We start from the raw sequence: 26,178 nt of genomic DNA, 5'->3' as shown, positions 1-26,178 counted from the left end.
ATGAGCAATGTGCAAGGTTATGGCTAGCTATGTCTCAGCCTAGTAAGAAAAAATACACAATGTATTACCCTCATGCACTTTAGCGTAATATGGCTCTATACAACCTCCAAGATATATGGAACTGTAATACGGCGCCCATAGAGGTCCATGGGACCCTACAGTTCCTCTGTATGCCCGATTCCAGATAATAGCATATGAATCCGGCACAATGAATGAATGAATCTTGGCATGCTCCGGATACCCACACGCAGCACTTTACAGGGGCACCGCACAATGGCACGCATAGTGCCTATGGCTTAGTAGTACGATGCATGAGACGAGGGTCTTAAGTTTAACGCATTATAACAAAAACAGAAACAGATCCTGGAACTGAATTTTTTCCCCTCCCCTTCTCTAAACTTAGAAACACAACAACCATCCATGTAGACAAAAAAGAAGAAAAGAAGGCGTCCCTGTGCCAGGACTCATATTGATGGCTTATGTAAAGGACAGGACATAACATTAGATCAATGGAGTCATACTCTAAGCCAACTGAAGAGATCTATTGCACAGCGCCGTACATACAGTTGTGGTTGTGCCTGGTACTGCAACAGATGAAAGAATATTTCTATCGAAGAAAGAGGAGACACAATGCAAGTTTTTAACCAGGTCTCATGGGTTGGAGAATGTTTTACACCATGCAAAAAAAATTCTGTATGTCGACTTTTATTTTTTTCTAGATGTAATTGTATTATGATTGTTTAAGGACTTGTATACGGCTGGGGTTACATAGCAGATCTTACCATGGAACTATATGATAGCAAAAGAGTACAACCTGTAAAGTTCTGTAAGCTCAGAAACAAATATGGCTTATGTATGTATTCATGTACAAGAGATATAGCATATGCCTGCTGGAGGAGGGAGAACCAGCATCCTATTATTGAATGGTAAAGGTATATTATATTATAGGTACAGGGGAAATGAAAGGTTCTGCCTTAACAGTATGTGCTCTGGTCATGATACTGAAACTATCATGGCTGAACGAGGCCTGTTTTTTAACCCCTTAAGGACGGGGCCAATTTCCATTTTTGCGTTTTAGTTTTTTCCTCCTTGTGCTTAAAAGGCCATAGCACTTGCATTTTTCCACCTAGAAACCCGCATGAGCCCTTATTTTCTGTGTCACTAATTGTACTTAGCAATAACAGGCTGAATTTATGCATAAAGTACACTGCGAAACCAGAAAAAAATTAAATGTGTGGTGAAATAATTTTTTTTTTTAATTTGGGGAGGTTTCGTGTTTACGCTGTTCGCCCTGGGGTAAAACTGACTTGTTATACATGTTCCTTACAACGATATGTAACTTGTGTAACTTTTATTTTATTTGATGGCTTTTAAAAAATATTAAAACCTTTTTTTTTTTTTTTTTTTTTTAAATATACGTTCCTTAAAATGTCTCTATTCCCAGGCTTATAGCGCTTTTATCCTTTGGTCTATGGGGCTGTGTGAGGTGTCATTTTTTGCGCCATGATCTGTACTTTCAATTGGTTTTTTGTTTGCGCATATCGCTTGATCGCTTTTTATTACAATTTTTCTAGATTTGATGCAACCAAAAATGCGCAATTTTGCACTTTTTTTGCCCTTACGCCATTTACCATGCGAGATCAGTAATGAGATAAATTAATAGTACGGGCGATTAAGCACGCGGGGTGAGACCAAACATGTTTATTTATTTATTTTTATTTATTAAAAAAAAAAAATAGAAGTATATTTATGGGAAATTTTTTTTTTTTACACACACATCCTAGAAGTTCCCTGGGGTTAGGGTTATTCCCCCTGGGGGACTTCTAGTATGACTGCTCTGATCTCTCATTGAGATCTATGCAGTATAGATATACTGCATAGATTGATGAGATCAGGGTTCTATTGCTCTCAGCTGCTGCAGCCAAGAGCAATAGAATGCTGATCCAGGATCAGCGCCATTACGGCACAGACCCTGGCCCCGTAAAGATGCGGGGATCGCTCTTTGGGGTGGAAAAGAAGCATTTTTAATGCAGCTGTCAAAGTTGATGGGATTGTGCCCGCTAATTGCCACGTTCCCAGGCTGCAGATAGCACCCGGGATTGCGGCGGTTCAGAGCGGGGTCGCCATGCGGCCCCCCTCTGAACGCCCTTAACGACACAAGGGCGTACATTTAAGGGAATAAAGAGTAAACATATGAAGATACAATGTCTGTAAACTGAATACACAACCCATGCATCACATTATGGCCAGGGTGCAAATTTAGAGTGTTCTTCTGTGACTGATTATGTATTGCTTCCTATGACGTGCTACTACAAAAGAAAATAAAAAATACAGGTAGGTTTGGCTACCAACCGTACATGCATTTGTAGGCCAGGTGCTTCTACCCAATGCCAAATGCATGTCAATGAAAGCGGCAAGCTACAGCTCTCCTTGTAGAGGTGGTCACAGACCCCTCCCTGCAGGACTGAGGCAGGCAATAGGTTGTTTGGATGCAGCTGCCTGGGAAAGGGGGAAAAATTTAGGGAAGATGTTAACATTTATTATGTTAAATTGTTTTCCCTTAGTCCTATTGGCATCACAATAGCTGGGGTGTTCTCACCCCTGTGGGCCACTAGGACGAGTGGAATTTTAATGATTTAAACTTGTAGCTCCTCCCACCCCTGTATATAGTGCCCCTCTACCTTCCACCTGTCAGTTTATTAACAAGTCAACTTTATTCAAAGGGAGGGACTCTTGTGATGCCAATAGGACTAAGGGAAAACAATTTAACATAATAAATGTTAACTTCCCTGTCGTCCTATTGGCCTCACAATAGCTGGGGAATTAGCAAGCAAACAACAAATCCCCTAGGGTGGGACATCAGACACAGAACTGAGAACCGATTTTGCAATCCGGTATTAGCTGAAAGCAAGGAATCAATCCGATAATGTTTTAGAAATGTGATGGGGGTAGACCATGTAGCCGCCATGCAGATGTTCTCCATGGGAATAGAACTTCTTTCTGCCCATGAGGTAGAGACAGACCTGGTAGAATGTGCCCTCAGAAATTCCGGAACTGGAGTTTCCGACATGTTATAACTGATTTTTATACAATCACATATCCATCTAGAGATGGAGGGTTTGGAAGCCTTCTTATCTCTGTATCTTCCCTGGAAAAGGACTAGGAGGTTTTCGTCCTTGCGAAACTGGGCTGTTCTCTGCAGATAGATTTTCAGACATCGCACTACATCCAGGGAAGAAAAATCCATACCGTCTTCACTAGGCGCAGGAGAATATACTGGAAGAGATATGGACTGGTTAAGGTTAGAAAAGGAAGCAACTTTCGGCCTGAAAGAAGGCAACAGTTTGAGCACCACTCTGTTGTTGAGAAATAGGACATATGGTTCTTTAGAGCCCAAGGCTTGAAGTTCTCCAACGCGTTTGGCTGAAGAAATAGCTAGAAGAAAAACTGTTTTCAAAGTTAAGTATTTTAAGTCCACTTCCTGAAGAGGCTCAAATGGAGCTGCACATAAACTTTTGAGGACTAAAACTAGGTTCCAGGGTGAAACTGATTTTACCACTGGAGGTCTTAATCGGTCTGCCGCTTTGCAAAAGTCTCTTACCTCCTGTATTTGCAACAGTTTTCTGTTCAAAAAGACTGACATGGCTGCTACCTGAACTCTTAAAGAGTTAGGTCTTAACCCCCTATCGAATCCATCTTGAAGAAATTCCATAATCTGTGGGATTGATGGATTTTGAGCATCCACCTGTCTAGAGGTTGCCCAAGTTTGAAAAATTTTTTGAATTCTTGTATATGATTTGTTGGTCGCCTCACTCCTTGAGTGAGAAAGCGTAGCCAACACCCTTTCTGAGAGACCCTCGGTTCTCAATAGGGACCTACCAGAAGCCAGGCAGTTAGGTTGAAGGATTTCAGATTCTTGCATTGATGAGACCCCTGTAGAAGAAGGTCTGGTCTCAGCGGGAGTCTCCAAAATTTCCCCTGACTCATCTGCAGAAGGAGAGGAAACCACGATCTCTTTGGCCAGAATGGAATCACCATGATGACAGCTGCTTGATCCTGCCTGACTTTCAACAATACACGCGGTATCATTGAGACTGGTGGAAAAATGTAGGCCAGGTCGTATGTCCAGGGTATGGTCATGGCATCTATTACCACTGGTTTGTCTGCGGGGTAAAGGGAGCAGAATCTCTGGAGTTTTGTATTTTGTCTTGTTGCCATCAGATCTATCTGGGGAATTCCGAACCTTTTCACAATCTCTGAGAATATCTCTTGATTGAGGCTCCATTCTCCCGGCACTGTCAACCCCCTGCTGAGACGATCTGCTAGTACATTCTGCTCTCCTTTGATGTGGGATGCTGATAACCTGGTTATCCATCCTTCCGCCCAGTTGAAGATCCTTCCCACTTCTTCCAGAAGGGACTGGGATCTCGTGCCTCCCTGTTTGTTGATGTAACAAACCGACGCCATGTTGTCCGTCCGTATACGGATCGCTTTCTGTCTGATCTGTGAAGAGAAATGTCTGAGGGAATAAAATATTGCCTTCAGTTCCCTGGTATTGGAGGAAAGCTCTGCCTCCTCCCTGGTCCAGACTCCCGATACCTGTTGTTCTTGTAGGTGTGCTCCCCAACCGGTGCCTGAAGCATCTGTGGTAATTATGGTCCAACAGGGCTCCTCTAGACTCTTCCCTTCCTTTAGATTTTTCCACCACGACAGGGACTGTCTGCTTCGAGAAGATAATACTATCTTCCTGTCCAGCGTAGTCTGATCTCTGTCCCACGCCTGGAGGACTTCCATCTGAAGAACTCGAATATGCCACAAGGCCCAGGGAACTGCATCTGCCGAGGAGGTCAGTAGACCTAGAAATCTCATTAGTGTTCTCAACGATACCTGTCTTGGCACTGCAAGGAAAGCACACCCCTGAAGGATTCTCAGTCTCCTCTGTGGTGAAAGAAATAACTTCATCTGTAGAGTGTCTACGATAAATCCCAGAAATATTTTTGATGTTGCTGGGAGAAAGTCCGACTTGTCTTCGTTGATAATCCAACCTAATTCCTGCAGGAATTGGAGAATTATACGAACCTGGGCGTCTAGGAGATCTGCAGACTGCGCTATGATTAGCCAGTCGTCCAAATAAGGGATGACTCTCATTCCCTGAAGCCTGAGTTCCGCTACCACCGCAGAAACCACCTTGGTGAAAACAAAGGGTGCTGTGGTTATGCCAAATGGAAGTACCTTGAATTGTAGATGCTTGAGCTGACCCTCGAGATACACGGCAATCCTCAGGAACCGTCTGAACTGTGAATGAATCGGGATATGAAAATACGCGTCTTGCAGATCCAGAGACGCTAGAAAGTCCCCCTGTGAAAGGATAAATGGAACAGACCTTATCGTTTCCATTCTGAATTTCTTCTTTATTATGAACTGATTTAGGAATCTGAGATCTATGATAACTCTCCACCTTCCAGAAGGCTTTGGCACAAGAAAAATTGGCGAATATATTCCCTGTTGCCTCTCTAAAGGGGGGACCTCTTCCAAGGCTGCTTTGGAGAGCAGTAGCCTTATTTCCTTCTCCAAAATTTCTTTCCTTGGGGAAGGAGGAGGATTTGAAATTAAGAATTTCTCTGGAGGGGGGGACTCCAGAGGAAGGGAGTAACCCTCCCGAATGATCTTGAGAACCCATGGATCCTTTATTCTGGATTCCCAAATTTTTACAAAAAAACTTAAACGTCCCCCTACTTGCTGGGGATAGTCAGAAATCTGGCTTTTTGTTTCCTTTGGACTGCTGTCCACCTCTTTTACTGGCATAGCCACCTCTACCCTTTGTGGAATATCGCCACTGTCGCATTCTTTGGGGAGTTCTCTCTCTACGAAACTGACGGCGATTTTTCCTCTGCTCATAAGGGAGACTCTTCCCTTTTTTATCAGAGAGATCCAGCATTAATTGGTCCAATTCAGTGCCGAATAGCCTCCCGGGACTATATTCCAAGTTACACAGATAGTACTTGGAGGAACAGTCGCTTGACCAGGGCCTCAACCACAGAGCCCTACGGCTCGCAGTGGAGAGAGACATAGATCTGGCGGCGAGCCTGACCTGTTGGGAGGCCGCGTCACAAAGATAATCTATTCCAAGATTAATCTTTTTAAAGGCAGTAAGTATCTCATCTCTCCCTACTCCTGATTCTATGTCATCCTGTGTCTTCATAAGCCACTTCCTCAAGGCCTTCCCTACCTCGAAGGCTGAAATAGACACCGCCCCTTGAGCAGAGGCCGCAGAGTAGGCTCTTTTAAGAGATACCTCTAGGCGTCTGTCCATGGGGTCCTTTAAACTGGACCCATCCTCGGCTGGAACCATGGTACGTCTAGATAATTTAGCTACGGCTACATCAACCTTAGGAGGTGAGAGCCAATCTTTAGCTTTGTCTTCCATCAGTGGAAACATAGCCTTAAATCTACGGCTTATAATCGCAGCCTTTTCAGGCTTGCGCCATTCGTTTTTTAACATGAGCATAGACGTATCATCCACATCAAAGGCCCTTCTAGATGTGGATGGTCTATCCTCATCATCATACTGTGGCTCGTTCTGTTGTTTAACCACTCTAATGAATTTCTGCATTTTCTCAACAGGAAAATATGTTCTTATAGTCTCAATATCGTCATCATCATCAGAAGATGAGCCAATTTCATCCACAATCTTATACTCCCGTCCAGATGGCGAGACACACTTAGGGCGTTCATCCCTTCTTGACTCCTTAGCACTCTGGAAGGATTCCTTCAATTCAGACACAGAGTCCTGGATACCCGTCAGAGACTGCTTTACCCACACCACCTGTGGGAATAGGTATATATATATATATAAGTACCACTTATGGACTTAAATGGATAAACAGAATGTTAGGAAGGGGTTAACCTACCACATCATGTATGGTAGGTTCGTCACTTGAGGCTGTAACACGACACTCATGGCATTTCAAATATTCCCATCCATCAGGAAGGTCTCTATCACAGTCGGCACATGAGAAATGTTTTCTTTTAGACAGTGTTTTTCGACCATCAGAGGCTCTCCTCTCAGAACCCTCTTTAGAAGACATCTATCATACATTAAAATGAGTAACAAGTATTCATAGAAAAACCATAAATGAGCTAAGCGCAACACTTACTTTAGACCGTGAAGACTATAGGCGACACCGCTGTCTAAGCACATCCACCAGCTAGAGAGATCCAGACACACTGGTAGAGCTTTGAGTGCAGGTGGGGTTTAAAAACGCCAAACTGGCGCCAAAAGTTACAAGCCCCGCCCCCCTACGCCCCCCTGGGGCGGAGCTGAAGAATAGGCCAGAACACAGACCTCAGATCAGAAAAGGTAATGAGCCTGTACCTTAGGAAGGCGCTGCCGGCCTCCCGACTATCCTACCCGCGTTTACGCCGATCTGTGGAGCTCCGGAGCTTAACGGGCGCATCGCGCTCCGAAACCGGAAGTGCGTCAGAGACACTTCCGGATCCCGGGCTCCGCAAAGATGGCGGCCTCCAGGTATGGAGACCGCTCCGATATACAGCGGCCCAGGACACCACAAGATGCCGGACCGCCGCCGAATGCCCGAAGGCAAAAGCGGAGCTACCTCCGGCCCCGGACATCCAGGACCGGAGCTAACCACTCGCCCCCCGTACCCAAAGGGACGAAAAATAGAAACTGACAGGTGGAAGGTAGAGGGGCACTATATACAGGGGTGGGAGGAGCTACAAGTTTAAATCATTAAAATTCCACTCGTCCTAGTGGCCCACAGGGGTGAGAACACCCCAGCTATTGTGAGGCCAATAGGACGACAGGGAAGTGGGAGATGCATACGGGGGGGGGGGGGGGGCACTAGGATAAGTAAGGGATCAGCTGTAAAAACAGTGGAAATTAAGGATTTCTGTGACTACTGCTCAACTGGAGAACTATTAGGAGAGTTTTGATACAACCGGGAAAAGTTCCCGATGTGTTTGTAAAACGGAAAGTGAGAAGTATGCCTAAGAGTGTCACCCATTCACTGATATGGAGCTGGAACTTCACCAGCATCTGGAAGTAACATAGAGACATAGGTGGGTATTTATCAGGACTGGCGTCTTAAATAAAGCCCCACCCCTAAAAACCACGCCTCTTATAAAGGCTGGCGGGACCTGCACAGAAGTCTACACCAGAGCAGGCGTCAATTTCTGTTTAACGATGTAAACCATGATAACGCCTCTTCCTTGGTGTACATCAGGGGGGCAACTTTCCTAAATATGCCCTATAGAGTACAGAATATATAGCAAAGAGGACTTCAAGCGCTGTATATATTAGAACCTTCTGAAATTTATTATAATAAATATTATATAGAAATTATTATTATAATGGACAGCGCGTTTCAGTGACATTCACGCGCCTTCATCAGGTCCTGATATATACACAGCAATACATTCAGTTAATTCTGGAGACGCCGCGAATCAAAGATAAAATAAAGTTGCATAAATTGATTATGAGCAGGTAAAAAGGTGTATATATAGATAGAGCATTGTATATTGTAGTTTTATACTCGCTCGTCACACCTTTGTGCAACTTTATTTCCCTGACGTCAGCTGAACTGACAATGGTGTTCCTGAATGTACTATTCTGTATGTGAAAGGACCTGAAGAAGGCGTGTGAATCTCACCAAAATGCATTGTCCATTTCTTACAGGTCATAAATTGCGGGTTCTAATATAAAGAGCTGGGGGAGCAGCCTCTGGGTGAGACCTGGAGACCACTGTGGACTGGCATATTGTATTGCAGGACCTTTTGAGTAGTGCACTGTTAAGCGAACTTTCCAAACTGTTCTGGTTGCGCAACATTCTCCGATCCCTAACGCTCAGCATTTGACTCACGGCATTAGTTAGATGTCGCCCTAGGGATTCCTGGAAAACATGTATATATCCATAAGCTGTATCCTTTTTTTTGGCAACCCTAGGACCGCATCCAAGTTCTCCAGACGCCAGGAGTCAAATGCTGAGCGTTTGGGATCGGAAAGCGTTGTTCGGCAAGTGCGCTCAACACTTACCTAACTCCCTACTAATTGGTCTTCCTTTCTCTAAGCTCTCCCCTCTCCAGTCTATCCTTAACGCAGCAGCCAGGCTCATCTTCGTTTTCAGCCACTACACTGACGTCTCCCCTCTGTGCCAGTCACTGCACTGGTTACCCATTAAGTCCAGAATCCACTTCAAGCTCCTCACCCATAAAGCTCTCCTCAACTCTGCCCCTCCATACATCTCCTCCCTCATCTCCACCTATCACCCTACCCGTGCTCTGCTAATGATCTTACACCAACATTTTCCATAATCAGAACCTCTCATTCCCGCCTCCAAGACTTCTCTCGTGCTGCACCAGTTCTCTGGAACACCCTACCCAAAGACTTCACACTCATTCCCAATACTCACAGTTTCAAGCGTGCCCCGAAGACTCATCTCTTCAGGCTTGCTTATACCATTCCCTAAACTTGTTCCCCCTTCTGTTGTCCCCTCACTCTGACGGTTCCTGCACTTTATGTTTTACTTGCAATCTGACATTGACATGTGGCTGGCTCATCCTGTTCTTTCCAACTATGTACAATGGCTGCACCATGGACAAATAAAGCACTTGTGCCTGGTGTCGACCCCAGTTGTAGTCTGTAAGCTCCAACAAGCAGGTCTCGTATACACTCTGTATTTTTATTTCATCTTTATTTATTCTAATTATTGTGTATAACTGTGTATTATGTGACCTCTGTTCTCTATGTATAAAAAAGTGCTGCTATACAAATAAATATTATTATTATTACTACTACCTACAATCTTTCTGGATCTCATAGGATGATTCCAGACTGGAGCAGCAGGCAGTCACTGATATACTGTTATAAAGTGCTATATAGACTTGTGCCTATGTCAAGGGGAGTGAGCCATCACTATTACATAGGAGTGTCCCTTCATTTCTCGAAAGGAGATGGGGATAAATTCTCAAACATGAACAGTAGACCTGATACTGTAAGATGAGAACTTATTTTTGCATGGATCATACACATGATAGAAGAAAGTGGCACAGAAAGGAGGAGTAGCTATAGGCACCTAATCCCGGCGTGGTCCTGTTTTAAACCGGTAGCAAATTAGACAGGAGCGAGGTTGCAGTATCTTCCTCGATAGGTTAGGCTATTTATTTCTTGAGGACATTATCCACAATGACCGTGCACTGTGGGAGGCTTTTCCGTATTTCGTCTATACCCTGACCCTCAAAGAAGATGCCGCTGAGGTTGAGATAGTTTAGGGTGGGGAGGCTAACACACACAGCAATGATGGAGCTGGAAGAGAAACAGAAGCAGTACTCCAGCCACAACTTCTCCAGCGTCTTAACTCCTGACAGACAGGCCAGTCCCGCATCAGTTAAATAGCGGAAATCTATAAGGGCCAAGGTCCGGAGCTGCTTCAAGTGGCAGCCGATTAAGTGCAGAGTGATATCGGTTACGTTGCATTCCTTCAGCTTTAAGTGCTGTAATCCTTTGAGGTACGGAACGGCTTTCTGTATCCCAATGTCATTGACTCTGTAGGTGCCGCACAGGCACAGGGTCTTTAGGTTGGACTGACTGCAAATGGCCTCCAAGTGATGGTTGGAAAAAGAGGACGTCTTGTTCAGAATGAGATTCTCCAGTTTAAGGAGACCTTTGGTTTTGCTGTTGGAGGACTTGACCCAGGTTTGTGGGATCTCACATTCTGACAGTTCAAGCGTCTTCAAGGTGGATGGTAAAGAGTCGTAACTTAGGGAGCGGAGGTTTGTTTCCTGGAGGTGGAGATGCTCTAGGCAGGGGTAACGCTTTTCCAGGACCTGGAGGATGGCCGGAGTGAGGAACTCTTGTTTCTTCACAGAGTTTAGGAGTCCCTTCAGTTTTAGGGTCTGCAGGCTGGTTCCAAGCCAGTGCCTGACCAGATGCCACAAGATCTTAGAATTCAGCTGTAAAACAAAAGAAAATTGTTAGAAATGAGAGATAGAGGCAATTTTTGTACAACTAGTGTCTGCATTTTGGGATATTCTAAAAACAGAAATATATTTAGAGGAATTTTTGGGCTCCATCAATATTTCAGGATAGTATCCTACAAAAAACATTGTCAATATGACTTCCGTAAATTTTTGCCATGAGATATAAGTGACCTCGAAACTCCATTATCCATAGAATGAATGGCAGAGGTTCATGATATCTGAAGCTTAAAGCGGCACTATCAGCAGGTTCTTCCCAGAGAACCTGCTGATATGCCGTAGTAGCTATGTTTGTCAGTAACACATAGCCACTACTTTAAGCCCTGTACTCCCCCGCATTGTTTGTATAATCACTAAATGCTCTTATGCAAATTACCTGCATAAGAGCATTTAGGGCGTTGCTCGGGGCCAGAGAGCAACGCTGCGACCTGCCCACTATGCATATTCATAACTGCATAGTGGGCTGTATACACTGCCGCTGAGTGGGGAAGCACAGGCCACCGCCGATTCTCCCGGATGTCCCTCAAGACCTAAGTATAAAGTCTACCTTATACTTACGCCTTGAGGGACCTCCGGGAGGATCGGCGGTGGCCTGGGGGGTTCGCGGATGCGCGGGATGCAGCCCGTGCTTCCCTGTGCAGCGGCAGTGTATACAGGCCACTTTGCAGTTATAAATATGCATAGTGGGCAGGACGCGAGGGGGCGGGCGGGCCGCGGCGTTGCTCTCTGGCCCCGAGCAACGCCCTAAATGCTCTTATGCAGGTAATTTGCATAAGAGCATTTAGTGATTTTACAAACAATGCGGGGGCGGACAGGGGTTAAAGTAGTGGCTATGTATTACTGACTTACTTAGCTACTATAGCATATCAGCAGGTTCTCAGGGAAGAACCTGCTGATAGTGTCTCTTTAAAAGAGATATTCTACATAAACATAACTTTTGATATGTTGCTGCCCATGGTGAGACTAAGAATTCTTTTCATACTTGTTATTATGTATTCAGTCTTCTTCCCCAGTTCTGAAATGCTTTCTGTTAAAGACACAAAAATCTGTGTGTGAGGTGTTCTCCCTGTCTCCCCCTCCTCCCCCCTTCCTTCTGAGACGGCTGATGTAAACAAGTCCCTGGCAGGCTGCATCATTGCAACATTGTAGCTTCTTTGTAATGCTGGGAGGGTTATTTTGAGGTAAAGCTGCTAATGAACTACTGTGATTAACCCTCCTGGCATTACAAAGAAGCTACAATATTGCAGATAAAGCCAGTCAGAGACTTGCTTACATAAGCTGTATTAGAAGTGAGGGGGGAGGAGAGGGAGAAGAGGAGAAAATCTCAGACATAGTTTGTGTGTCTTCAGCAGGAAGCAGCAGCTAAGAACTGGCGGAAGGAGACTGAATAGATAATAACAAGTATAGAATTAATTGTTAGTCTCACCACGGGCAGCAACATATCACACAATATGTTTGAGTGAAATACCTCTTTAAAGGCATTGTCTGGGAAGTAGAAAAGGGCTTGTCTGTTTTGCCCCTCGGCAATTCCTCTCTTTGTATACCTTCCGAGACAAAAGGGGGAAGATGCCTAACGTGAGTGGCCAAAACACAGCTTGCACCCAAAGTCCAAGAGATGCATAATGACAACATGCGGTGACAACATGAAGCTATCAGATACTGTGTATGGGCATGGTTTTAATTTCAATTAATGCCCAAGTGCAGAAGAATTAAGACCCTTTATAGTACCTGGACAAACCCTTTAAAGAGTACCTATCACTGGGAGACTGCGGCAGGACATGTTGAAAAAATTCTGCGGGTACACTGTCCTCTTCTGACATGAGTGGGAGATGGAACTCCCGGAAGCACAGTTGATTACATTGTAACACACTTATAATGCAGTCTATGGCATGTCCGGGAATGCTGTTTACTGCCTGCAGCACAGCGTACCTGCAGCATTTTTTTTTTATGTATCCGGATACGGTCATCGAGTTATAGGTACACTTCAAAGAACTGGGGGAACACTGCAAAAAAACTGAACGCTTTTAATAGAGAACACAGGACATGCCAAATGGCACTCACTACGGCAAAGGCAAATGGCACACCGCTAAGGCAAAGTAATGTCCCTTTAAGTCAGTGATCATTCCATCTAGGAGTCTTAGAACATTTACTGGGGATCTATGCCAAGCCAATCAATCTCTCCAAAAGAAAAGACTTTTGGAGACAGCTACAGACAGCGGTTTCAGGGTTGTTGCCCCTCTTCAGGGCAAAGCAGGGTATTGGCTGGCTAGTGAGAGGTCTATCAAGGTGGTCAAAGGAACACTAGTTCTCCTTAAAGAAGAAGTCCGGCAAAAATTATTTTTTATATGTTACTACTGATGTAAAGTTATACAATTTTCTAGTGTACATTAATTATGGTAAAGGCTCATATACTGCTATTTCCCTTAATTTAGTGTATTAGGAAGTGTTAGAATTATCTCAGAAGCAGTGACGTCACGACGAATGGTGTAATTCCTATGGAGTGTCCAGCAGGGGCTGAGTTCCATTGACTTCTATATATAGTGCGCCCCTGCTGGACACTCCATTGGAATTACAATGGATGTGTATGTAAATGTAATATACAGTGTTTTTGTTGAATACATTTATGGAATACTTTGGGGAGCAAGTGTCCTTGCTCCCCAAAGTATTCCATAAATGTAATCAATCAGTACATCACAGTAAGCCCGCCGCTACCGAACGCCTGCCGCTCTGGACTACACTAAACTAATACTCTCATAGCATGAGCAGGTGATGGGAGAGTAGTAGCTGGGTTATATCTTTGAGATCGCCGCCGCTGCTGATGCCGCGCAGGGGGAGCCGCTCATCACTGCAGCCATAATCCCCCTTCGCTCCCCCCTCCTGCTGCTTCTTCCGGGATCCGGGCAAACTTTACACTATCTGATGGCTGACTCCCCGCCCAGCCGCCGCTCTCCAATTACACGTGCCGGCGGCCGGGCAGGGAGTCAGCTATCAGATAGTGTAAGGAAAAAGCAGGAGGGGGGAGCGGAGGGGGATGATGGCTGCAGTGATGAGCGGCTCCCCCTGCGCGGCATCAGCAGTGGCGGCGATCTCAGAGATATAACCCAGCTACTACTCTCCCATCACCTGCTTATGCTATGAGCAGGTGATGAGAGTAGTAGTTGAGTGTAGTCCAGAGCGGCGGCATCGGCGGGCGGTTCGGGGGGCTTACTGTGATGTACTGATTGATTACATTTAACGCTGTATATTATAACACTGTATATTACATTTACATACACATCCATTGTAATTCCAATGGAGTGTCCAGCAGGGGTGCACTATATATAGAAGTCAATGGTACTCATTGACTTCCATATATAGTGCGCCCCCTGCTGGACACTCCATAGGAATTACACCATTTGTCGTGACGTCACTGCTTCTGAGATAATTCTAACACTTTCTGATAGCAGTATATGAGCATTTCCCATAATTAATGTACATTAGAAAATTGTATAACGTTCCATCAGTAATAACATAAAAAAATAATTTTGGCCGGACTTCTCCTTTAAGGAGAGTCCGACAAAAAGATGTGAGGAGACTTACTAGATATGCACAATGATATTGCGAAGGCACAGATAAAATGATAAATAGAACCCCTACACTTTGTTAATATTCGGAAACTGATGTGTACCCCCTAGTAATGTGAAAGACTAGCTTTACACACCCCTTACAGAAGCTTATGGCAGGTTCTTGCTGGCTGCAAGTCTTCACTAACATCTGTTCAGACCTGTCAATAATGTTCAGCAATGAAGAGACTAACTGGTTATACAGTGAGCTCATGTAGACATCGCAGTATCTGCACTACATACGAGGTGGTAGAGGAATCCCCATCTGACAGAAGCCGCAGACTATACTGGTTCTCCACTAGCCACAAGCTTCCTGTCATCTGTTTACACCTGGGTAAAAAGAGCCGTTACCACCACGGACGACAAGCCAGGAGCGATGCCAGCTGCCTCATACTGGAGACAGCCTAATCGAGCTGCTCCACTTAAAGCAGGGGTAGGAAACCTTTGCTCTCCAGCTGTTGCAAAGCTACAACTCCCATCATGCTGTCCAGGCATAATGGGAGAAGTGGTTTTGCAATAGCTGAAGAGCCAAAGTTCACTTCCCCTGCCTTAAAGGGGTAGTGCGGGGTAAAGCATTTTCTTCACTAAATAACACACATTACAAAGTTATACAACATTGTAAAGTGTGTTATTCATTGGCCCCCTTCCCCGTGTTTCCACCCCCAGTCCGCTGACCCGGAAGTGTGATACTGTATACTCACGGAATCACTGTAGACCCCGGCCACATACCCACATCATGGCGGCAGCCAATCACTGGCCTCAGCAGTCTCGTCTTGTATACTTCTAATGATAATATAAGGTATACGGGCACTGCTGCTATCTGAACTATGTCGGATTGGGACAACTGAAGTGTTAAAACAGGTGACTATACGTTCTTTGTCTATTTTATTACAATCTCTGTATAGTTCAATCCTCGGACTTTCTAGAATCCTTTATGTTTCTATCCCTGACCACTTCAAGATATTAGTTTGCTGTCAGTGAATGAGAACATTGTTGTCTACGTTCACAGGTAGCCAAGCAGTACATGCTAGGCCGGCTCCCAGCTCAGCTGCATCTACTGACGGAACGCACTGTGGATACTGTGCTTATTTTATTCTAAATGCAAGGGCTGCACGGACATCGCTAATGATGTCTGTGCAGCCCTTGGTGCCTGATAACTGGCCTGTGTAATAGCTCAGTAAACAAGCGCCGATCTAGCAGTTTATTATCGGGCCGTGTAACAGGACCCTTTTGTAGCTTCTGTCTGCATTTGGCCAACCCTGATTGACAGAACTCTCCCTATACCAGAGGGCACATTTACACTGAGCAATAGGCAAGGAATTTCAGGAGGAATCCGTGTCTAATTTTGCTTTAAATTCCTCCCGTAAAATATGCACAGAGCAACGTCCCATTGTGTTCAATGGGATTTCCGCTCTGCTGTTACGCTTTAAGAATTAAGGTATCAATTCTTTGGGTGGATTCCACTAGAGGAATCCTATAGAAGTCTATGGGGCTTGAATTCCGCCAGAGCTGAATAGGTGAGGAATCTAGAGCAGAAAGCTTTCCTCTTTAACTCCTCACCTATTCCTCAGTGTGAACGGGACCTAAAAAGGGAAAGTTGTATTAATCAAGGCTACTGGGGCACAGAGAAGCCACTGGGCATCGACTGTTTACTTGTGGTTCGGTCAGTACATATATTAACCCTAGATATTACCATAAGGTTAAATCCCAGAGTATACCGCCCTCAAATCCTGTATACACTGCCCCTCATGTATCAGTACTGCCAGAATATACTGTACTGCCTGTATACACTGCCCCTCATGTCCTATATACACTGCCCCTCATGTCCTATATACACTGCCAGAAGACACCGCCCCTCATGTCCTATATACACTGCCAGAAGACACCGCCCCTCATGTCCTATATACACTGCCAGAAGACACCGCCCCTCATGTCCTATATACACTGCCAGAAGACACCGCCCCTCATGTCCTATATACACTGCCCCTCATGTCCTATATACACTGCCAGTAGACACCGCCCCTCATGTCCTATATACACTGCCAGAATACACCGCCCCTCGTGTCCTGTATACACCGCCCCTCGTGTCCTGTATACACTGCCCCTCATGTCCTGTATACACTGCTACTCATGTCTTATATACAGTGTATAGTGCTCCTGATGGATTCTGAGAAGTCCCCCTCTGGATGACTATGCACATGTATACACAGTGGCTGTGGGATAGGGGAGTCCTGATGACGTCAGGGTGTTAGATGACATATGACACAATCACATGAGCACACAGCTACAGGAGCAGTGAGCGCTCTCCAGCCTCAGTATATTGCACGGTATCGGTCTGTCCTGTATCCTTAGCCTCTGTGTTCCGTATCCTCAGTATACTGCACTGTATCGGTATATCCCGTATCCTCAGCCTCCTACACTGTATCGGTATATCCCGTATCCTCAGTATACTGCACCGTATAGGTATATACCGTATCCTCAGCCTCCTGCACTGTATCGGTATATCCCGTATTCTCAGAATACTGCACTGTATCGGTATATCCCGTATCCTCAGCCTCCTGCACTGTATCGGTATATCCCGTATCCTCAGCCTCCTGCACTGTATCGGTATATCCCGTATCCTCAGCCCCCTGCACTGTATCGGTATATCCTGTATCCTCAGCCCCCTGCACCGTATAGGTATATCCCGTATCCTCAGCCTCCTGCACTGTATCGGTATATCCCGTATCCTCAGCCCCCTGCACCTTATAGGTATATCCCGTATCCTCAGCCCCCTGCACCGTATAGGTATATACAGTATCCTCAGCCTCCTGCACTGTATCGGTATATCCCGTATCCTCAGCCTCCTGCACCGTATAGGTATATCCCGTATCCTCAGCCCCCTGCACCGTATAGGTATATACTGTATCCTCAGCCCCCTGCACCGTATAGGTATATACCGTATCCTCAGCCCCCTGCACCGTATAGGTATATACTGTATCCTCAGCCCCCTGCACCGTATAGGTATATCCCGTATCCTCAGCCCCCTGCACCGTATAGGTATATCCCGTATCCTCAGCCCCCTGCACTGTATCGGTATATCCCGTATCCTCAGCCCCCTGCACTGTATCGGTATATCCCGTATCCTCAGCCTCCTGCACCGTATCGGTATATCCCGTATCCTCAGCCTCCTGCACTGTATCGGTATATACCGTATCCTCAGTATACTGCACTGTATCGGTATATCCCGTATCCTCAGCCTCCTGCACCGTATAGGTATATACCGTATCCTCAGCCTCCTGCACTGTATAGGTATATACCGTATCCTCAGCCCCCTGCACCGTATAGGTATATCCCGTATCCTCAGCCCCCTGCACCGTATAGGTATATCCCGTATCCTCAGCCCCCTGCACCGTATAGGTATATCCCGTATCCTCAGCCCCCTGCACTGTATCGGTATATCCCGTATCCTCAGCCCCCTGCACTGTATCGGTATATCCCGTATCCTCAGCCTCCTGCACCGTATCGGTATATCCCGTATCCTCAGCCTCCTGCACTGTATCGGTATATACCGTATCCTCAGTATACTGCACTGTATCGGTATATCCCGTATCCTCAGCCTCCTGCACCGTATAGGTATATACCGTATCCTCAGCCTCCTGCACTGTAGCAGTATATCCCGTATCCTCAGCCCCCTGCACCGTATAGGTATATACCGTATCCTCAGCCTCCTGCACCGTATAGGTATATCCCGTATCCTCAGCCCCCTGCACCGTATAGGTATATCCCGTATCCTCAGCCCCTTCCCCGCCATCAGTTTATGGATTCACAATAACTATTACGGAGTCATTGACCTTGTATGGCGTCAAGTCGACGTATCTCCACAGGGCCTTGTCCAGCACCAGCCGCTTCCACCTCTTACAGACCCTGAAAGAAGAAGAAAATGTCACCTACTATATGAGTACATACAATGTGGCTGTGGCAGACTACAACTCCCAGCATGCCCCGCCCGCCTCACCCTGTGACTTGTAGTCCTCTGCACATGCTCAGGAGGAAGCCCCCACAGCCCCGGCTCTGCCGCCCACCCCCCAGCCCCTCACCGGCAGCTCCGGATCAGATCCCGGACAGACAGGAAGCTCAGCACCTCCAGGAGGACACTGTCCGGCAGCCACGACAGGGACGGAGTGACGGAGACCACACCGGAGGCTTCACTGCACCGCGCTGCGGCCGACATCTTCATCATCTCCATGGACACAGCGCACTTCCGCCTCACGGCTGTCAACGGGGACCATAGAGACGGCTCCGCCGCTGAGCAAGAGCGTCTACGTACCCACCACAAGCAGTTGCCAGTTTATCCAGCGCGCACCATAGACACCGCAGGAGGACAGAGCGTCGCTAAAGTTTTACCGTAGTGTCACAATACAGAGCAGCGACACGTGACTGCAGCAGCACAACAACCCCACACGGCCACGTTCTCTGGCGCCCAGCTCCATCTATTAGCACGAGATTACTCATGAGTCACATGACCACAGCGCCCATCACTAGAGCCCTGCAGTACCATTAGGTTTCTATGGAAGTTTCTGTAGTGTAGTGGTTATCACGTTCGCCTAACACGCGAAAGGTCCCCGGTTCGAAACCGGGCAGAAACATTTTTAATTATTATTTTTTTATAGGGGGAAAAATAACTTGGCTTGTTCGGACAATGCGATATAGACAAATGGCTAAAAGAACGCAGAAGATTGTCACGTGTCTGCAGTGATGGATCAGCTGATGTGACGACAGTGCCGTAAAACAATGTGCTCCAGGTGAGGCTCGAACTCACAACCTCGGCATCGCTCATCAGTTACTGTCATATAAGTACCGCGCGCTAACCGATTGCGCCACTGGAGCAACTGGTAAAGCAGTGCTGGGGAGCGGGTGACATAGTGGAGAGGAGGGAGAGCAGCGTGTGGTGTTACTGGGAGGGTGACTTCCTGACTGGTCTGTTGTGCTGGACAGAAGTGGCGCAGCTGTTGTACAACAACAACTCCCAGCATGCCCTGATAGGCTTTGGCTGCATGGTGTAAAGTGAGACTTGCTCAGTTGCCCCTAGCAACCAATCAGATTCCACCTTTCATTTTCCAAAGAGTCTGTGAGGAATGAAAGGTGGAATCTGATTGGTTGCTAGGGGCAACTGAGTCAGTTTCACTTTACACTATGTTTGATAAATCTTCATGTGCAAAACTACAACTCCCAGCATGCCCTGACATCGTGGGACTTGTAGTTTTGCGTTAGCTGGACAGTACTAATCCTGATCGGTAGTAGTCTCATCTCTGGGACCCCCACTGATCAGCCCTGCTGCTGTCAAAATCGTTGAGGCTCTTGATGTTATAAATAGTGCCCCAGCTCGATGGCGCCCTAGGAGGCGGCCTACTGTGCCTCCCCCTCTTTTCAGTCTGGTTGAATATACAGCTTCTGGGATACAGAAGCTTTATATGAGAAGTCGCCTGTTGGACTACAGCTGTGATCAATGGTTTAACCTCTTAAAGGGATTGTCTAGGATTAGAAAACCATGGCTGTTTCCCACCCCCCCCTTTCAAAAATAGTGCCACTCCTGTCCTGAGGTTGTGTGCGGTATTACACTTTATTTAATTCAATGGAACTGAGGGCAGATCTTGGATTAAAAGCAGCTATCTGGAGGTACAACCGGTTTGGGGGGGACAGAGTTGCTTTAACGGGCCATAGATCAACAGCGGATTTCACAGCATGAAATCCGCTGCAGATCCGGCATGCGTTGTAGCCTTAAAACACTTTTTCACCTAAAGCATCCGAACACCTTTCTCAAAAGGTACAGCAGGCACAGTACCTGACGGTACTAAAGAACGGCACCTGCCCAAAACAGCGTGACAGTATTACTTAAAAATACATAAATATCCTTAAAGGGAATGTGTGAATTGACTTCCTGTTTAAATAATGGTTTTTGTTAAAGGGGGTTGGTAGTATTGTTCAGAGTCACTTATAAACAATACCTGCAGGGGTCTCCCTATAAACTCTGAGTTTCACACAATACTACAGGATCCCCCTATAAACAGTACAGTATACCATCCATCTCTAAACAGTAGCAGCCAGAGTCCCCCTTAATAACAAACAGCAGAAGTCAGAATACCCCCATAAGGTGCATGTTATGCATTGATGTGAGTACAATCTGTAGTACAGGCTATAAAGTTAAGTAGAAAAAAGCTGGTGGTCCAGTCTATCTGGATCTTCTGTCAGGTAGCACTTAGAACAGTCTTTTTGAGATGGGGAAGTGGTGGAATATATGTATTATAAAACATCTTAAATTGTTTGGCAAAATTATGGTGTGAACCTAACCTGTCTGCCACTAGATGGTGCTATATAAGCAAATGCTAATAGTTGTAATAATCCAGTAGGCCAGCAGGGGTCACTCTGCTCCTATATAGTTAGTGTAATTACATTCTTATTAGCAGCTATCAGACACTGATTAGGAAATATTCCTTCTACTGGGCACAAGACGAGAACAATAGCGTTTCCTCTGCAGGAGCGTGGCGCATTGTGTTAGGCGTGCGGCCAATAGATAAGGCGCCACCCTCCTGCCCCGACCATTTTTTTTATTTTTTATTTTTTTGCTGTTTCTTGTTATTAAGCTGTTAGATATAATGTCACACATCTCATTCTCTCTCCTCTCCTTGTACTTACTGGGCATCTGAGTGAATCAATTTATATTTTTAACCCCTAAGGCATGAAGGGCTGTTAAAGGGGTTCCGCCTTATACCACATACCCCCTATCCACAGGATTGGGGATAAGTATCTGATTATGGGGGCTCTGACCACTGGGCTCTTGAGAACAAGGATCAAACATGAAGAGACCTGTCCATGACGGCTGGTGGGGTGGGGAGAAGCTGCCGCTACGGTCAGCATGAATGTGATGACAGGATCCCTTTAAGTAGAAATGTATTTAGAAATGTTGCGTGCGTTCCAGTAAAAATTAGTCACTTGCTAGTTTTGTGACTGCGCAGATTGTTAAAATAGATTTCTGTGTAACCTGATATTGGCACATTTCCTTCATAGACTCTTTGTGATGGGCAAAGGACGGCGACTCTGCAGATACTATGTGACAGATAAGGAGCTGCTGAGGTGCAGTCATCTGATGGATGGCACGCTATACTCCTCAAGCCGCACGCCAGGTACATGTGACATATGTATGGAGATATGTGCACCAGGATTCCTGTTCTTGTTCTGTGGCCCTACCACTGCAGACCCATATTGTCACTATTCTGCTGGTGCGGTCACTGTGTACATATATTACATTACTGATCCTGAGTTACATCCTGTATTATACTCCAGAGCTGCACTCACTATTCTGCTGGTGGGGTCACTGTGTACTTACATTACATTACTGATCCTGTATTATACTCCAGAGCTGCACTCACTATTCTTCTGGTGCGGTCACTGTGTACATACATTACATTACTGATCCTGAGTTACATCCTGTATTATACTCCAGAGCTGCACTCACTATTCTGCTGGTGGGGTCACTGTGTACATTCATTACATTACTGATCCTGTATTATACTCCAGAGCTGCACTCACTATTCTGCTGGTGGGGTCACTGTGTACATATATTACATTACTTATCCTGTACTGATCCTGAGTTACATCCTGTTATCTCCAGAGCTGCACTCACTATTCTGCTGGTGGGGTCACTGTGTACATACATTACATTACTGATCCTGAGTTACATCCTGTATTATACTCCAGAGCTGCACTCACTATTCTGCTGGTGGGGTCACTGTGTATATATATTACATATGTTGTACTGAGGAATATAGCTCCTGGTGTATAGGACACTACTTCCCATATAGCAAATAACCAGAGAAAGCTCCTCACAGACATCTTATGAGCAGGGGAGTCCTGGAGGGATTTAGCTTTGAATTCAGCAGAATTGTGAATACAGCTCTGGAGTATAATACAGGCTGTACTGTAACTCCCTATAATGAAGGGTAATTTACAAATTCACTCACCTTTTATGTAGGTTTGTTCTATATATAAACCGTGAAATAGTGATTAAAGTCGGACGGCTGCTGTACAGTAATAAGGTGCTTGCAGCTGTCTCTGTGGCGCAATCGGTTAGCGCGTTCGGCTGTTAACCGAAAGGTTGGTGGTTCGAGCCCACCCAGGGACGCGCTCTTTTACATTTCTTATTTGCTTTTGAATAATAAGGATCTACAGATTCTGCAATATTATTAGAATGAACATTACAGACAGTCCAAGCAATAGTCCTCGCTGTTTGTCCTCTGATTCCTGTATTAGCACTGTAGCTGCCCTGCTAAAGGAGAAGATACCAGGTAGGGCTGGGCGATCTGGCCGGAAAATAAAATCCCAATTTTTTTTAATTTTAGACGATTCTCGATTTAAATCTCAATTTATTTATTTTTTGCTAAATAAACAGAACATTTTTTTCCCTGCAGCGTCAGATACTATTGTAATGACATTTGAGACAACTGTATTGCTTCCCAGTGTAACAGTGCTCCCCCGTGCCCCCATGTAGTAGACAAGCCCATTGTGTGCCCCATATAAGTATTTTTCCTAAAGATGTGCCAATCCTCTGCCCCCATATAGTATAGGAGATCTTCTTTGTGCCTCCATCTAGGTAGGGAGTAGTAGTTGAGGCATAGTGGATAAGGGGTGTAGTAGTAGTACAGGTATAGATGAGGGGTGTAGTAGTAGTACAGGTATAGATGAGGGGTGTAGTAGTAGTACAGGTATAGATGAGGGGTGTAGTAGTAGTACAGGTATAGATGAGGGGTATAGTAGTAGTACAGGTATAGATGAGGGGTGTAGTAGTAGTAGTACAGGTATAGATGAGGGGTGTAGTAGTAGTACAGGTATAGATGAGGGGTGTAGTAGTACAGGAATAGATGAGGGGTGTAGTAGTAGTACAGGTAAAGATGAGGGGTGTAGTAGTAGTAGTACAGATATAGATGAGGGGTGTAGTAGTAGTACAGAAATAGATGAGGGGTGTAGTAGTAGTACAGGAATAGATGAGGGGTGCAGTAGTAGTAGTACAGGTAAAGATGAGGGGTGTAGTAGAAGTAGTACAGAAATAGATGAGGGGTGTAGTAGTACATGTATAGATGAGGGGTGTAGTAGTAGTACAGGGACTGATGAGGGGTATAGTAGTAGTACAGGAATAGATGAGGGGTGTAGTAGTAGTAGTACAGGTAAAGATGAGGGGTGTAGTAGAAGTAGTACAGAAATAGATGAGGGGTGTAGTAGTACAGGTATAGATGAGGGGTGTAGTAGTAGTACAGAAATAGATGAGGGGTCTAGTAGTAGTACAGAAATAGTTGAGGGGTCTAGTAGTAGTACAGAAATAGATGAGGGGTGTAGTAGTACAGAAATAGATGAGGGGTCTAGTAGTAGTACAGAAATAGATGAGGGGTGTAGTAGTACAGGAATAGATGAGGGGTGTAGTAGTACAGGTATAGATGAGGGGTGTAGTAGTACAGGTATAGATGAGGGGTGTAGTAGTACAGGTATAGATGAGGGGTGTAGTAGTAGTAGTACAGGTATAGATGAGGGGGTCTAGTAGTAGTACAGGTATAGATGAGGGGTGTATTAGTAGTACAGAAATAGATGAGGGGTGTAGTAGTACAGAAATAGATGAGGGGTGTAGTAGTACAGAAATAGATGAGGCGTGGCTGGGGCAGCTGGGGGGGACAGGGGCAGCTGGGGATGACTGAGGGGGACTGGGGCAGCTAAGGGCAGCTGAGGGGGACTGGGGCAGCTGGAGGTGACTGAGGGGTGACTGGGGCACTGGGGAGGTGACTAAAGCAGGAGTGCACATAACCCTCCTCCCCTCTCACCCTGGAACACATGTTCCCCTCCCTGCCACACATGCAGGTCCCCGGTCTGTGTAGGAGGCCGCATGGACTGCAGGATAAGGAGATCGCATCGCTGGGGGTCCTGGAGCTGTATAGTGGGATCATGCAAACCCCCATCCCGCTGTACAGCTCCAGGACCCGCAGCGACGCTATCACCCTATTCTACAGTCCCTGCGGTCTCCTACACAGACCGGGGACCTGCATGTGTGGCTGGGAGGGGAGCGGGATGCAGGCCAGCCGCGGCTCTGCCATGTAAGAGGCGGGGGCAGGCCAGCCGCGACTCTGAAGGCTGCCATCGCCGCATCTCTGCAGTGCCCTGCACCTCTCTCCGGACCGCCCGCCTGAAACTTTACCACACCGCCCGCCTGTAATGATTTTTTGTGAAAATCGAATTTACGTCTCAGCTATCGTGAAGCAAGGTCTGTGTATATATACATATATCTCGTTATATATATATATCAATGTCTGTGCAGCCAGGTAAAGTAACTCTCTCAGGTGTCAGGTGTCTCTCAGTACTGTGAGGTGGGATTTCCTGTAAGGAATATTTTTTCTTACCAATCAGGACCACAAACACCAAAGCTAAGTTAAGATTTGTTTTACTTGCCGGCAAGGAGACGACACCCACTGAGGGTCTAAGGGGCGTCCGAGGAAGATACATTGTACTTAGCTTTTATAAGAGTTAAGACAATAAAGAGCTATTTTTACAATATCTGGTAAATACTGATAAGAAATCTGTTTGTCTAGGTGTCAATGAGCAGACTCCTAAATCTCACTCCGGACCCCGCACCTGACATGACCTCTTTCTTTATCGTATAGAAAACAGCAAAACCGCACTATATATATTTCCAATAGATTCTCACTTTCGGGACCTCCACTCTGTCCCACACATTCAACGTCTCAGGAATAATAGTGAGAAAAAATTATTTGGTGTATCACCACCTGTACCTTAGCCCCTCTGGACAGCCGTCCTTTGTGTCTCCGGACTCTTTAAGAGAAAGAAATCCCCGAGGTCTGGTCATCAATCCATAACTTTTTTTATTCAGGGTGCTGGTACAAACAAATGCTCACAAGGCTGTTTCATTCACCCAGCGTCCACCTGTTGTCCTGCGGACGTTTCGGAGGATAAGCTCCTCCTTCCTCATGCGCGAGGACGTAACGGCTGGGAGTTCAATATATGAGAAAAAGCATTAACTCTTTATAGCACATACCATTTAACAATTCATTTTTGCAATTCATATATCACTCACATGATCCTTTCTGAAGGAGAACCATATTCTAATACATTTATAGAGACACTCGAAAACTGCAAGTTTCATTCAGTCCTTTAGGACTCAATGTCTCAAGCTCTGTGATCCAATACGCCTCTCGTTGGAGTAACCGTCTGCGGTTCTCCTCACTGCTGTTACTAACCTCAAGTTGTTCTATAACTTGCCACCTTAAGTCACAAATATTGTGTCTATATTCAAAGAAATGGCGTGCGACCGTAGTCTCGCCAAACTCACCCTTTCCTTCTTCTTTCTTATCCTTTACTACATTAAATCTTCTGATGGCCGATTTATGTTCATTTAAACCAGGGGTGGGGAACCTCCGGCCCGCGGGCCGCACTAGGCCCCTGAGACCTCCCGATGCGGCCCGCAGCTCCCCTGTGATGCGCGCCGCTCTGGAGGAGGAAGGAGCCGGCATACACAGCATCCTCCGGTGTCTGTGACAGCTGCCGGACA

The 26,178-nt window shown here is 45.9% G+C and overlaps 1 protein-coding gene and 3 non-coding genes across 4 annotated transcripts; 2 read left to right on the top strand and 2 right to left on the bottom strand.

Annotated features, from left to right (window-relative positions):
* Nucleotides 1-10,006: 10,006 nt before the first annotated feature.
* FBXL12 (F-box and leucine rich repeat protein 12) lies at nucleotides 10,007-19,015 on the bottom strand. Its single transcript, XM_069946189.1, has 3 exons — nucleotides 18,674-19,015; nucleotides 18,428-18,500; nucleotides 10,007-10,968 (listed from the first exon to the last, which is right to left on the bottom strand). The coding sequence occupies exons 1-3, from the start codon at nucleotides 18,820-18,822 to the stop codon at nucleotides 10,177-10,179; spliced, it is 1,014 nt and encodes a 337-aa protein (XP_069802290.1). The 5' UTR covers nucleotides 18,823-19,015; the 3' UTR covers nucleotides 10,007-10,176.
* Nucleotides 19,016-19,149: 134 nt separating this feature from the next.
* Nucleotides 19,150-19,222, top strand: TRNAV-AAC (transfer RNA valine (anticodon AAC)). Its single transcript has one exon. It is a non-coding gene; the product is annotated as a tRNA-Val (tRNA).
* Nucleotides 19,223-19,370: 148 nt separating this feature from the next.
* On the bottom strand, nucleotides 19,371-19,463 carry TRNAI-UAU (transfer RNA isoleucine (anticodon UAU)). The gene is given in 2 exon segments: nucleotides 19,371-19,406; nucleotides 19,426-19,463. It is a non-coding gene; the product is annotated as a tRNA-Ile (tRNA).
* Nucleotides 19,464-22,681: 3,218 nt separating this feature from the next.
* On the top strand, nucleotides 22,682-22,755 carry TRNAN-GUU (transfer RNA asparagine (anticodon GUU)). The gene has a single exon. It is a non-coding gene; the product is annotated as a tRNA-Asn (tRNA).
* The last annotated feature ends 3,423 nt before the right edge of the window (nucleotides 22,756-26,178 follow it).

Source organism: Dendropsophus ebraccatus, chromosome 1 (genome assembly GCF_027789765.1).
Source record: "Dendropsophus ebraccatus isolate aDenEbr1 chromosome 1, aDenEbr1.pat, whole genome shotgun sequence".
NCBI lineage: Eukaryota > Metazoa > Chordata > Amphibia > Anura > Hylidae > Dendropsophus > Dendropsophus ebraccatus.
Note: the sequence above shows the minus strand (reverse complement) of the source record. Positions and strands in the feature narration are given on the sequence as shown.